Source organism: Danio aesculapii, chromosome 7, assembly GCF_903798145.1.
Source record: "Danio aesculapii chromosome 7, fDanAes4.1, whole genome shotgun sequence".
Lineage (NCBI taxonomy): Eukaryota > Metazoa > Chordata > Actinopteri > Cypriniformes > Danionidae > Danio > Danio aesculapii.
In genome coordinates this window covers 32425373-32440924 of record NC_079441.1, presented here as the reverse complement: position 1 = coordinate 32440924, position 15552 = coordinate 32425373, and the positions used below count along the sequence as shown (strand labels likewise).

General features: G+C 37.5%; 1 protein-coding gene across 1 annotated transcript in view; it reads left to right on the top strand.

Annotated features, from left to right (window-relative positions):
- LOC130232047 (uveal autoantigen with coiled-coil domains and ankyrin repeats protein-like) overlaps nucleotides 1-6961 on the top strand; it is a 67643-nt gene extending 60682 nt beyond the window's left edge. The window contains 8 exon segments of the mRNA XM_056461674.1: nucleotides 202-1094; nucleotides 1096-1399; nucleotides 1401-1866; nucleotides 1869-2060; nucleotides 2063-2877; nucleotides 2995-3147; nucleotides 4947-5012; nucleotides 5282-6961. Coding sequence (XP_056317649.1) covers nucleotides 202-1094; nucleotides 1096-1399; nucleotides 1401-1866; nucleotides 1869-2060; nucleotides 2063-2877; nucleotides 2995-3147; nucleotides 4947-5012; nucleotides 5282-5353 — 2961 coding nt within the window. The 3' untranslated portion in view covers nucleotides 5354-6961.
- Nucleotides 6962-15552: the final 8591 nt, after the last annotated feature.

The following is a 15552-nucleotide window of genomic DNA, read 5'->3' as shown; positions in this document are numbered from 1 at the left end:
TATACAAAGGAGAACATCTTTTGCACTTTGTAATATTTGCTTCAATCAAGCACAGATATAAGATATATAATTGTATTTATATATATATATATATATATATATATATATATATATATATATATATATATATATATATATATATATACACATAGTTTGATATTTATAATAATGCCCAGTGTTTTTTTTTTTTTAATTATTCAGATCTTGCAGCCTGTAGGAGCATCTCGATCTTTGACGCGTCCTTTGGAGCTTTCTCGGCCCGTGCCTAGTGATTCTGAAACTCTTCGCCAAGAGCTTGAATGTGTCCGCAGGCAGCAAGAGGCTGCACAAGAGGAGGTGGTTCACCTCCAAAAGGCTCTTGCAAACAAGTCTCAAGACTGTGAGGAGGTGACCAGGAAGTGTGAGACGATAAAGTGTGAGTCGGATCAGCAGATACAAGAGTTGGAAGAAGCCATGGGAGATGTGCAGAAGCGAATGATAGAGTCAGAGTCAAAGGTGAAACAGCTTCAGGCTCATGTGGTGGCGGTAAAGGAGCATCTCAATAACCAAGTTGTCGATGACCTTAAAGCACAGCTGAATGAGGTGAAGGCGAAGTATGAAGGAGCTTCTGCTGAGGTTGGACGGGTCAGGAACCATTTGAAGCAGAGTGAGAAAGCGTTGGAGGAGTATAAGAAAAGTGAAGGGCTTCTGGCTGTGGAGGTTGAGAGGCTCACTGCAGAGCTGAGTGCGATGCAAGCAGACCATAAAGAAATGGAGGAGATGCTCTTAAACATGGAGAGTCAAGTGAAGTCTGCAGAGGTCAGGTTGACCACAATGGTTGCGGGAGAGAAGTTTGACAACATGAAGAACCTTCTTACCAATGCTGTTGACGAGAAGGAGCTGCAGCTGGCTGAATTAAGGGAAGATTATGACCGTGTCCTGGAAGAAGTGGCAGAGCTCCATCGTGCGATGGACGACCGGCAATCCGTTCCCCTTCAAGAGCACGGGCGAGTGCGGGTTGCTCTAGAAGAGCAAAACTCAACCCTAAAGAAAAAACTTGCTGACGTGACTTCAAAGTGTCAGTCGTTAATTTGTGAAGTGGAGGAAGGTGAAGACGAGAGAGCTGCTCAGAGAGGAGCTGCAAGTACTCAGCAACAATCTGAAGACCAAGTTTGTGACCTTGGAAAACCACGAGGATGTGAAAAGGTCTATGGGACTCGCTGTAGAGGAGTTGAGGGTTAGATTAACAGAGGAGACAGAGAAGAACAAACAGACTGAGGAGCAGCTAAGGAAGCTGCAGGAGGAGAAAACCTCTCTTTGTGAGAACATTACTAACTTGAGGAGCATGTACATACCTTGTGAACGCTATGAGAGTGAGATGGCTGTACTCACAGAACGCAACACAGAACTAGAAGGAGTTTTTTAATAGCCTACAAGATCAATACCAGGAGAAAGTCGGTGAACTTGAGATTTTGGCAGCTGAAAAGGCAACACTAAAGCAGAGCTTTGACACCAAGTTTGTCACAAAGGAGGAGTACGAGAGAATGCAGACAGAGCTGGAGGAGGCTTTGGAGAAAGCTAAGATTGAAATTGCAAAGTTGGAAGACGATTGTAGAGTTCGAGATGAGGAGTTACAGCAGGCAAAAGAAGGAAATGTTATGTTGAAAGAAGAGTTTGAGAAGGTGCAGGCCAAGTTGGACAATGAATATGTCAGTCTTGTGGAACATGAGGTGTTGAAAAGCACCATGAGCAAAGCTTTATCAGAAGCAGAGGAAAGAGCTCAAGATGCCTTCTCAAAGTACCAGTCTGCTCAAGAAAGTGAATCAAAGCTCCACAAGGAAATCGAAGCACAGAAGAAAGAGCTGGACACTATTCAAGAGGCACTGCAGTTAAGTTTGTGCCAGTGACCACTCTGGAAGAAAAAGAAATGGAGTTCAACACCACTTTAAAGGATTTGGAAGATAAACTTACCAATGTTCAGGAGATGTACAATAACGAAAAGACTGTAGGGAAAAGCCAAAGGCAAGAGAATGAAAAAATGAAAGATGAAATCGAGTCGTTGCAGCAGAAAATACATACAGGCTTGTGTCTGGCGAGAAGCACAAAGAAGTGGAGGATCACTTCAAGGGTCAGGTTGAGGAGCTGAGTCTGAAATTGGTGGAGTTGGAACAGCAATATAAAGAGGTTACAATTCAGAGGGCCGAACTTGAAGAGCAAAATGCATTGTGCACTTCTGAGATACAGAGTCTTCAGCAGAAACTCAATAGTGAGTTTATCCACCTTGAGCAGTTTCAGGCCATGCAGAGTTCTCTGAATGGAAGCCTGCAGGAGGCGCAAAAGGAGTGCAAGAGCTTAAGTGAAGCTCACAGACTGGAGGTCCAGCGTGTTCATGAAATCGAGAAACAACTTCAGAGTCAGAGCTGTGAAGAGGCCCAGTTTAGCCAGGTTAAAGACGCTCTAGAGCGTGAGGTCAATGAGCTCCGCTTGGCCCTTCGGGAGGAGGAGGAAACCAGTGCGCAGAGGGCTGAAGACGTTTCCACTCTGCAGACTGAGCTCCTCAGAGCCACACACGCTCTGGATGACCTCCGTAGCCACGAAGAGCAGGTGACAGAGCTGAAAGCTGAAAAGCAAAGGTTGGAGGAGAAGGTGCGCGAACTTGGGGATCGGCTGTCAGGTCTGGATGAGCAGTATGAGGATCTGTACAGGGAAACAACCCAGGCTAGAGAGGGTGAAAAGAGGGCAATAGCAGAAACCGAGGCCCTGCAAGTCAAGAGCGCCTCTATTGAGAAGGAAATCCGAGATCTGAAAGAGAGATACGAGGAATCCCTCAGCACCATTGGAGAACTGCAGAAAAGGATTCAGGCATCCTCTGAGCAGACTGAAGTTAAAGACAAAAGGGTGAGATTTTTATTATATTTTTAAAAATCTACACTGATTCGTTATGTGGAAGAGCCTTTTCCATAAGTGGCTGATATTTTGTCCGATTATAAGTACACAAGGTGTTCTCTGTTTCAGATCACAGAGCTGTTGGCAGATGTTGAAAGGCTGAAACAGGCTCTGAATGGCTTATCCCAGCTGGCTTATTCTGGCAATACGCCCAACAAGAGACAGACTCAACACATTGACACTCTCCAAGCCCAGGTCAAGAGCCTCCAGCAGCAGCTGGCTGTGAGTAGCTCTGTGCACATACACATGCCAGTGGATTTGCTCGTAATTGCCCACAAATATGACATGCCATCACCTTGGACTTAAAAAAATATACTCCTTTACTGACTGACTTGCATTCATAATGGATTTTAGAGCCTTATGTACAGTGCTCAGCATAATGGAGTACACCCCATTTTGAAAATGAATATTTTTATCCATTTTTCAGTAAATATAGGCAATGTATTATTATTATTGTGTGTTTAAACAAAACAGATATATTTATTAAAGTAATATTTTAGTCACCAAACATATTTAGAAATTGAAAGATAATACAATTAAATTCAAGCAAAATATTGCAAAAAAAATTACAACCTACAATTTTTCAAAAATTTTTTTGCTTCTCTTGTTTTTTTTTCTCTTTTTTTTTAAATTTGTATTTAATATTTTTCTGTAATATAAATTTGGGTGTACTATTTTTGGGCCGTTATCATAGATTTTGTTAGATAACCCAAATGTATCCTTATTGTGCAATAAATGTTAACTTTAAAGGTACATTGACTCACTCTTTCTGGTAATGCCATAAAATCAGTTCATTTTGGCAGAACGTTTTTAATTTTATATCTAAAGCATACAAGATTGATCTGTCACCAGAGCCAAAATTGGGCATTTTTGGAGACACCTCAGAAATGTGAGATAAATATACATCACAGGCAGTATCTTTGTGTATGATCTTAGCAAAGAAACCAATTTTACAAAATTAGAAATCAGATTACGTGCATGTCTTTGAAACCTGGATTAGGAGCTTAAGGTATGTGTTGCCCATGGAAGAAATGCGACATGGGATGGCAAACAAACAAACATTTTTTAAAGTCTAGAATCCAATTATGTTTTGTATCAGTAATGCTGACTTGTAACTCACTATAGGTGGGATTGCTTTTGTATATGTCGAGTTGTGGAGCCTATACATTTCTTTGTAATTACTTCTACAGTACTGACTAACTACTGACTACTACAGTGCTGACTAATCTAATGTATATGCTCAAATATAATTTTGTATAGGTTTATATTAAAAATAGGAATTTACAAGAGAGATTTGTGAGGGGTGTACTCGTATATGCTGAGGACAGTACTATAAATAACCAAAAAGTAGAGGCAAGGAACTGGGGCTGATAAAATGGCAACAGGGACTGATTTTTCTCTCAGGTTGTCATCAGAGCAGCTGCAGGATAATACAGTTATATATAATTATCTAAAAATTTGGTGATCTTTGTATAATGACTATATACTTTACATTTAAACAATGCATAATTCAAATTTAAACATTTTTTGTGATGGTAAATTTGTGAAACAGTTTTAAAATAACTTAAGTTTTTATACATTTTAAAACGTAATTAACTTGTTTTTGATGGCAGCTGAATTTACCGAGGCCATTTTCATCAAGTTTTCAATTCAATCTAGTTTTTGAATGGTACAGTAGCACGAAAAAAAAGTGTGTAGTCTTGATTCAATCCTGTGCATTGTTACCTGTTACTTGTCTCCGTAAAACAAAACACCAAAACAACCCCTGAACAACAAGTGTACTATAAATTATGTACAACATTATAAATGAAGTATAAGTGTGAATGTAAAAAGTAATAGAAAAGAATTTGTGGGTTAAGAAGAAAACCTTCTACCTCCATATTTTAAGTTGTGTGTGTATTCAAGTAAACAGCTTGAAATGTTGTTACTGTAAGGTGTATTGTGTGAAACAGATTAACCATCTAACCTTGCAAGACCTTATAATACACTACCTGATGTGTCTTGTTTTTTCATCTAAACAGGACGCTGAGAGGCAACATAGAGAAGTGGTTTCAATTTATCGAACTCATCTTCTCAGTGCAGCACAGGTAATTGTGTTTGAGTGTGTCGAGTGTGAAGAATTCTTTTCTTTTCCAACAGCTTTTCCTTTTTATGTTGCTCTCTCTTCAAGGCCATTTATTAAAAGGGTTATAATAGTGCATGATCTTTTTAAGTGTAGATGAAATCGTAAAATGCAAGATAATAGGGTTATAGTATTACATTGTGACAGTGTTCAGTTCATAGCATGTAATTGTATAGAAGATTGTGTAAGATACTGATTATACTGATTGAATGCTGCTCTCTTGTTTTCTTTAAGGGTCACATGGATGAAGACGTCCAAGCTGCCTTATTGCAGATCATTCGAATGAGACAAGGTTTTGTGTGTTGAAGTCAACACACTGAGACTACACTGACTCCAATTCATCATTCACACAGTAACCTCCCATTCAGCTCAGTGCAGTTTGATACTGCTCTGGATATCTTCAGTCATATTCTTCTGGTTGGGTTCGGTAGTGTTTGCATTAACAATTTGAATCTGTAATGTAGATTATAGCTAAACCTATCCAAAAGCACATATACTATAAACATGCAAGACATTGGATAATGATTTAATCTTGAATAAGCACAGTGGCTTAAATATGTATGCCATTGCTACATGCTTTAGAGTCAATGAGAAGTATGGGATGCTGAAAAGATGTTAACTGCACACTAACAGTGATTGAGTCTCATGTACCTCTTTATTTCATGTTGAAATAACTTAACTACAGTTTAAAGAACATTCCCTCCCTCCACTTTTATAGCCTTCTTCTGAGCTATGTGTCTGTTTTTTTTTAGAACTTTAGAGGGATTTTAACATGCTGTTCTCAGTCCAGTGTTACTGTATTCATTGCAATGGTTATAGTAATGATCTGGTTAGAGAAGAGGCTTTAGTGGAGTGGTGGGCATAGCAGCAGTCCCTGGGCCAGCTAGATTTTATGAAGTGCTATAGTGATTGAACAGCAATACACAGTAATAGTTATTACATGCAAGTTCGTGCACATCCAGTAAATAGTAAGAGCATAATCTGCACTGTTACTGCAGTAAATGTCATTTGCACACACTTCTTTTTGAGGATCTCATAATTGTTGTGGTCCAAAGTCATTATGAAAAGTCACTACAGACTAATTTTCTATGCATCTTGTCCAGTTTGGCCCTGGGCCCATGTTAATACACTGGATCATTTGTTTCAAACGCGTGTGATGCATTTGAGTCAGTGGGTGTCTACTGGACTGGCTGATATAGGAAAAAGTAGTACTGAAGTGTTTATGCAAAATTGCTTTGCTTCGGCAGCAGACCACGTCTCATGAATGATCACAGCATTTAACACTATTCTACATGGTCCTGTATCCTGGCTGATATCGCCATCTAGTGGTGTGACTTGGCTGGCCAAGTTTGATGTGTGGTTTTGTGTAGGAGAATGTGATGCGTTTTGGAATTCTCCCTTTTGATGCTTCCCGAATCTGAGATATATCACCTTTTACAAGGCTTTGTACTAATTTTGATGAATGAACGCCATGTTTGTGGTAACATTTGCAGAATTCAGCAGGACTGGAATGGAAAGGCACAACTGTTATGGTTTCAGACTGTTCAATTCTTATTTTGTGGGGTTTTTTCTACATGTAAACTCTATATGAAGTGATATTATTTGTTGAATTTCCTAACAGATTTGCTCAATTGATTTAATGAGTTAACGTGGCTTTTCAGTATTGATTTAACTTATTTAAAAACAAATACCATCCTTGTGCCACTTGATTTGATTTGGTATTAACTGGTACTATTTGTCGGGATGACTAATTATAACAGTTTTGTTATTTATTAGTATTACATTCTAACGGTTCACTTACAATCATCAGTCAGTTTTTTTTCCCCCTTTTTGACCATATTTCGCTCATTTTTTTCTTTTTGTTTTGCGAATGTTTGAGTCTAACATCAATAAAAGTGCCTCTTTTAGACTAAACTGACTTTGTGCAAATGATAAAGATTAATTGTCTTGGATTGTTATGAAGTGAACCTTGCCATTGGAAGGACTTTCCAGCTCCTTGAAGTGAATGCACATGTTATTTAAATCCAATCATAACAAGATTGAGAGCTCATTTTTCCTCATGGGGTTTGCATTGATTTGCACCTTGGTGTTTAACTTTCCTTTTAAAACTGAATGATTTTAAGAATACAGAAAAGACAGTACTTCCCATGAATATTTAAGATTCTGCTACTGCATTAAAATCAAATAGAGTTTGTGCTAATCGAACAGAATCCATATCAATTAGTTTTACAACATGATTTAATGAGTCTGGTGTCATTTTATGTAATCTGCCACTTTTCCAACTCAGGCTCATTGAAACCGTACCTCTATATACATTTCTGGAGAGCACCAAATACGTCCCAGGAGCTACATTTTTGCAGTTTTTGTTTTCGTGAACCCTCCAGAGACCGCTTTTTTAGATTTCTTTCGCGAGTGCCATTTGCGCCTTTTTGTTCTCACGTAAATCCACCAGAGGCCACTGACTAATCGACTGACCCACCCTCCTCCTTCCCTAAACCCAACCAATAGTGTTTTCAAAAGCACTGATTGACCTGCCCACCCACTTCCCTATACCCAAACAACAGCAATCCAGAAAAAGAAAAGCCCTCGTCTAGATTTTTACCACATTTTCAGATTTTACCACATTCTCACCCTGTTATTTACTCATTTTATTTTATTTTTTTGGCTTCTGTTTTTGTCTTACCCGCTCTCTGGAACCGTTCTTTACTGGATTCGAATCCCGTCATCGTGGTCAACTCCTCTCTGCCATCGTACATAGCGAGCTAACTGGACAAACTGGTAACAGCAGGATAGCAGTTTTACGGAGGCAAGCGGTCAGCTGCTTAGTGTGTAAAGGAACTGCTTCATACTGCCCCAAAGCGTACATACTTCTGGCTACATAATTTGTGATCTCCCGAAACTTATTTAGGGGTATGTTTTCAGAATGAGCCTATGTTGCACTTTTCCTGCATATCAACCACTATGATAATGTTTTATTTGTATAGCACCCTTCAAACACCCAATGACACTTTTCATAAGGTAAATAGAAAACAAACAAACAGAAAAAGGGAAAATGCAAGTGTACACAAATGGTATACAACATGGACAACAGAAGTGTACACAAATAGCATGCAACATGGACAGCTAATCAGTGGACAGAGATGCAATAATACTGCATGCACTATACAGATGAGTTACAAAGCATAAAGTCAATCAATCAATCAATTAAGAAAACATGTTGTAAATAAATAAGTTAGTTTTGAGTGCAGTTTTAAAGGTCTGGAGTGAGGAAATAATGAAAATACCTTGTGGTAACTTGGCAGCAGAAACACAGAAAGCCCTACCACCCACACTAGTTAGTCAGAATTTGGGTACAGCAAGCAGATTTTCAGAGCTACATCTCAAAGTAAGAGCAGGGGCATATAGGGTACAATTAATTCTGAGACGTAGGAAGTTAAAACAAGAAATGCAAACTGAATACAATAGGTGACTGGGGCCGATGTAGTTGTTGGTTGTTTTTTTTTTTAGTGGGTTGATTTTATTAATTTTTTTTATTTATCGATTAGCTGCAAGTGATTCAGGTCTTTATTGGGCAGGCCATAGAACGAGGAGTTAAAATAAACTGAATGTGACATAATAAACTCATGAACAACATTTCAAGATCTTCAGTATTTAAAGAAGGTTGTAGACGGACAATATTATGGTGAAAGAAACATGATCTGGTTGATATGGGATTCAAAACAGAGATCAGGGTGAAACATTACACCCTGGATGATTGGACCCAGAGAAGCACTGTAAAAATGCTGGATTTCAAACAATAGATTTGAGTTGGGACAACATGAAGGGATTAAGTTAACTAATTATTATTATTTTTTGTTTAAGTGGATTGAATATAAAACAATTAAGTTGTCCCAAAAAAACTCAAGAATTGTGTTCAGCTCATTTTGAAGTAGTTTGACCAATCAACAAATGTAATTATTTTAAGTCTATAAATTAAGAAAATGTTTGGAATTCCGGGAGTTTTCCGGGAGACAGAACAGTACGGGAGATGGGTCTGAAATACGGGAGACTCCCGGGAAAAATGGGAGTGTTGGCAGGTATGCTCCTCATAGTTTAGCCTCCACATCAAAGTTCCTGAAAGCAAAAAGGTCAAGGTGCTCCAGGATTTTCCAGCCCAGTCACCAGACAATATTATTGAGCATGTCTGGGGTAAAGTGGCGGAGGCATTGAGGATGAATCCAAAGAATCTTGATGAACTCTGGAAGTCCTGCAAGAACACTTTCTTTTCCATTCCAGATGACTTTATTAATAAGTTATTTGAGTCCTTGCAGAGATATATGGGTGCAGTCCTTACTGTTCTAATTAAATAATTAAAAATCAAGGCATGATCATATTTTATTTTGGTAAAATAAGTGCAATCTAGGATGAAAAGGGCATTGGCATTCACATGATTCTTATGAGGCATTTGCCTTTCAAATGAGCCACTTCTGATACCAAATGATCATCTAGAAGTCAAGTTATTATTTGCTGTTTCTAAAACTTGGATGGGCGACTTTTGTCAGGTAGTGTAAGAGAACTAAAAAGAAGCAACTATGATTAAGTTGACTGGTAGAGGTGTTTAAATTAATAATTAAATGCTCAGCCACTGATGTATTATTAGTGAGTAAAAAGTTATAATATCTAAAGTAGTTTCTGGAGGAATAATATAAAAAATGGATGTTATCAATTTTGTGTATAAAAATGAAAGTCTACAGAAACGTCATAAGCCATTAAAAAAAAAAAGGTGTTGGTGGTTTAACAAGCTTGTTGATCTCTGAGAATAGGGTCCTGGGATTCTCTTTGATCTATTCATAGACAAGTACAGTGCTAAATTAATTTTATATTCTGATATGAAGTTTAAATAGTGAGTTGCATGCATTAAAAGACGAGTCTTACAGAGCCAATCAAGATGTCTACTAGTCTAAGCTCATAAAGGGACCACAATCTCCAAGACATTAGATGTTACATGATACTATTTCACCAGGGTATAGGAGAGATTAATTGAGAGCAAAGAGTAAGCAGCTTCAGAACGAGAGAAATTGTCAGACTTTATTTTTCAGGATTCAATAAGATATTAGAGATTTGGTTTTATTCAAATGCTATAATAATAATAATAATAACAACAACAACACTGTGTTATTAAAGATGCTGAAGGTCATTTTCCAACATTGTAAAATCATCACACACCTAATTAATTTGATGTTGTTGTCTTTGATTGCCTAAACGATAGCTCTTGGATAGCTCCCTCTCTCCCCCTTCCTTCCCTCGCACTCTCTTGTTTTTATGAGTCTGTTATTTGTGGCCTGCCCTGCATAAGCTGTTCTCAGCAATTATGGCAAATACAATTCAATCTGTTTGGAGTTTTCCCTTTAATCTCATTTCCAGGACTATAAGCAGAACCAGACATCCTCCCATCACTCCCCTCTCGTTCTCTTCTCTCTACCATTAATCACGTCCATAAGGATCACAGCGCAACCCTGTTGTTTAGCTGGCCCCCTGGTAGGTGGGCAGACTGGGATTGGGGCGATCAAGCCCATTCATGTTGCTTTAATGTGGTTAGTAGCTCACTCTTGAGATTGTGATTCACGCTCACTTTGACCACAGAGCTCTTTATGTCATGCCAATGCCCTTTTCATCTGTTTTCCACGTTTTATTTTGTATTATTTTAATCAGATTTTTTTTTCTTTACCTTTTGAGTAGTTCTCATCTCTTTCAACATCTTATCCCAATGAGCAAAGTTATTTCTGTGCCCCACAGGAAGAACCATCCCACATATAGGATTTAGAATGTTTAGAATTCAGAATGTAATTTCAAACCAAAACTTGTAATTGGATACTCCTCCTCTTAAAGGAATAGTTCACCCAAAAATGAAAATTATCCCATAATTTCCTCGCTCTCAAGCCATTCCCGTGTATGGCTTTTTTCTGTAAGACTATTGGAGTAAAGATTTTATATTATCTTATTTTATTATATTATTGTCTATGCTTTATAATGGTGCTGAATAGTCACATAAACTAACCTATACACTCCAAGGGTGTTAAAGGGCACCTGTTTTTCCCCTTTTTTAAAATTTAACATAAGCCTCTTGTGTCCAGAATTTGTCTGAAAAGTTTCAGCTCGAAACACCCATCGGATTATTCATTATAACTTCCAGAATGTTGGATTTTCTGCTCTGAACACAATGTAGCTGTTTTTGTTGCCTGTGCCTTTAATGCTAGTTCTCCCCACCCACCATTCCCACGTGAAAATGGTGGCCCTCCATGAACATGGTTGAGAAACATTGGCTAAGGGTGAGAATATTTATAGGTTCATTTTCATTTTTGGGTGAACTGCTCCTTTAAAGCTTGATGTGTCGCCATGGAAACGACATGAAATAAAGCGTAAAGTTTTAAATCTGTTAAACTCACTGCAGGGACACCGCTGAGATATTTTCAGTTTATTAGTGACTGTATTGCCTGTGCTTTCTTCTGCTTTTACCTTAAGGAACGCCATGGAAAACCCCATCTTTTCTCATTAGCCACCCTGGACCGGTCACCTCTGGTCACCCCTTTAATGTTTTTGCAGAGGGTCCTGCACTTTGTTGCCTCAATAAAGTTCATTTATAGGATAACTGGGCTCTGGAGGACACATGGGCCTGATTTCAGCTAGATGGATTCAACATGTCTCCTGCCCAGCTCCTCTCTGATCCTTGCCATGTGATCCGTGCCTCCCTGACCTCATCATCCATCATCTAACACCTGGGATGAGGAGGGGGAGGGGTTGGAAAAATGAAAGAGACTCTTTTATTTTGTAGGATTTATTGACTGGCCGCAGGTGAGTCCGACTAATGTTAGGCTGTGGATGGAGTTTTTATGCATGAGTCTTGTGTTGTGATTTCCTTCTGAAGAAATTTGACATTTTAGTTTGATGGGGGGTTCGATTTAGATCACACAGGTACAAAAAGTTGATCTTGTTGAGCTCGTTTTAAATGGACTTTTAAACCACGAGGTAAATGCACAGCCAGGAGGGGTTGAAATCTTAAACTGCACATTTAAACGGTCACATCTGAGCTCATTGTTGTTCTTTTTTCCCTCATTAGCTCTTGGTTAACCACTAATGCCTTGTGTATCAACTCATTTTTACTTTCTTCCCCTTTTTTTCCGGTCAGGGCTCAACAAGAAACATGTGGTCGTCCTCTCTTCCAAGCTCAACTTCTTAATAATCCCCAGGCCTCGATGGAAAATCCACTGCATTTCACATGTCTGCTAAGGGCTGACATATGGGGCTGTGTCCGTGGTTTAGCAGAATATATAAGCCTGCAGAATTGATGGTTGGCTGCTTGGAAATAAGGCTGCGACTAATGTATTTTCTTGATTTGGTTTTGTCTGCTTTACTTGCTCTGCGGCGAGAGCTTGTGGTCCTTCACAGACTTGTTAAGAGGTAAATTGAGGGGAAAGGTGAGGAGAGCATTATACAGTTTTCCCTTTTTTTTGTTGTATTTTCTAGGCCTTTATTTTGTTAAGGACCTCAACTGGTCAAGAGGCTGGAATTGCTGGAGAAAAACATTGATTTGTTTAGTTCATGTGTACTTCGCAATCATTTATACATTAGATGTACCGATATTACTATTGTTGTGGATACTAGTAAGTGAATATTTGAAGGCATAGATCACCTAAAAATGAATAATCTGCCATTATTTCCTCCTCCTCGCTTGTTCAAAACCTATATGAGTATTTCTTCTGATGAAAACACAAAAAAGATATTTTGAAAAATGTTTGGTCGCTGGCACCCATTGACGTTCATAGTAATATATTTTCTACTTTGGAAGTTGATGGGTCCCAGCACTCAAACTTGCTTGCTCAAACTACTTATTTAAAATGAGTTGAATGAACACAATTCTATAGTTTTTTTTAGGGACAACTTAATTGTTTTATGTTCAATCAACTTAAACTTGTGAAAATCACTGACTTAACTTAATCGATTTGCGTTGAGATGAGATGAAGGGATTGTGTGGAACCCAGTATTTTTTTTACAGTAAACCATTCTTCAAAATATCCTTTCTGGTTAACAGAAGAAAGAGACTTATAAAGCTTTACAGCCACATGAGCAACAGTAAATGATGAGGTAATTTTCATTAGTCCGTGACCTACCCTTTAATGTGTGTTTGATAACTGATTCAATTTCACTTTGAGATATTGGCAATTACCTTTAACTGATATTAAATTACAAGAATTATTGGCAAAAGTAATCTGAACCTTTATTATGATGTGGTATAACTGCTGACACAGGAGAGTGACCTCTGAAATCTGCCTGTGCACCTTCCCTTTAAAGGGCCATTTTATACGAAAGTACTTGTACCTAATTTGTGGGTATCTTCATTTTCTCATAAAAGCGTAAATAGGAATATGCAATTAAATATAAAATGTAAGAAATTTCTTATTGCCATTTATATAGTTTAGTTCACACTAATTAGCACTATAAAGGGGTTCTCAAACGTTAGCCCGCAACCCCCAAGATAACAATTCCAGTGACTCACAACCCCCAATATGCTTGGAGGTTGTTGTGAACACACACAACCGTGCACACACACCAATAGGAACTATATAAACACGAGCATATAGACAACAACAACAAAAAAAGGGGGGGGTTATGTAATAAAAAAAATTATATGTACTTAATTAATTATTAAGTATATATTAAAAACAGTTTTTATCTTCTGTAGTTTATGCATAAAATATGGTAATTCTAATAGTTTAATAACATGAGATTTTTGTAAATCACCAAGCGACTCCCCTCATCGTCTCGTGACCCCCCACTTTGGGAACTACTGCTTTAAAGTGACGGCTTATTGAGCAGTAATGTACAAGCACATTATCTATTGATACATTTTTTTTTTTAAATTACACATTGCTATTATTTGATGGTCTATATAAATTATACATATCGGTCAGACTTAATTTGGTGTATCCATGGAAAAAAGCATATTAAATGCAAATAGCTTGATTAAATGCCAGTGTAGGTGAAAATGTTCAATTGTTATTTGTTAAATTGATAAAATAATTGATAATGCTGCATTTTGATTAAATTATTCGACACTTCTTGCTGACAAATGGCTAAAACCTAGTAGTTTAATGGATCGTGGCAAAATATAATGATTTAAAATTAGAAAGGGCTCTTTTGGGACTGCACTATGCTCCATGAACAACAGCACTGAATATGTGATGCATATATAAGTACACCTTTCACAAAGCTATCTTTTAAATTGATATATTTAATATTATATTTATGCATATACATTAGATTAGTCAGTACTGAAGCCAAATCTGGAGCTTATCTAACAAAATAGCCTACGATAACGATAAAAAAAATTAGTAAACCCAAATTTATATGTTAGAGAAAAATATTAAAAACTATTTTAAAAAAGATGAAAAAACAAGAGAAGCAAAAAAATTTACAAATTTTGTTGATATTTTTTTTCAGGTTATAATTTTTTATTTATTTATTTATTTTTTTTTTGCAATATTTAGCATTAATTTATTTGTATTGTTTGAATTTCTAAATATGTTTTGTGACTAAAATATTATTTTAATAAATATATGTTTTGCTTAAATACACAATACATTGCCAATATGAATTGAGAAATAGATAAAAATATACATTTTCAAAATGGGGTGTACTCATATATGCTGAGCACTGTATTAGCTTTGAAGACATAAAGTGCTTCTGTTAACCAGACTGCCAATCACTGTTTATCATTGAACTTTTTAGTGACTTTTATTGCACGATCATGTCATTGAACTAACGAACCAAGTGTCTTTCTCACTGATCATCATTTCCTGATTAGCTTGAGCTGTTCTGCAGATCTGTGCACCCGCTCAGTGTTTACTTCCTTCATTTAATACCTCCGGCAGGAGGCCAGCAGCAGGGTGAAGGTGCGGCTCTAGAGGTGTTTCAAATGTTTCATGTTCCTGCTAAAACATAAGGTATTAGTTTATTCATTACACATTAGGCTCGCAGTCAAAGTGCTTTAGGCAAATTCAGGGTTGTGACTGTCGATCATTAGCATTGAAAATGTGCATTTGTTAGACAAAGCCGCAGTCACACAATCCAATTAAGACATGAAAGCACCCGTCTCCTAGGAAGGAATTCACAATACATAAACAGGCTGTAAAGTGGAAAATTACATCTGCATTTGTTCCTTTACTTGAAATTCGGCCACATTTGGTAAACTTTAACAAACCCTCGTAGAACACTTTGGAAGAAGAAAAAAAAGCAAAGCTAAATTAATACCATGTGTTTCGAGAGCTACACTGGGGTTTATTGTAGTGTTGAGTTAAAGGGACACTCTCGCCCAAGTCTTTCCAAAGTGAGAGTTTGCTGGATTTTTAACAAGCAACAACATTCTAATCATTTTCAATTATGCTATTTTTATCTAATTCACCTTAAAATGCCAGATTTAAAGAACTATTCATAAAATAGCTTTGCTTTCATATACCAGAATGGAATTT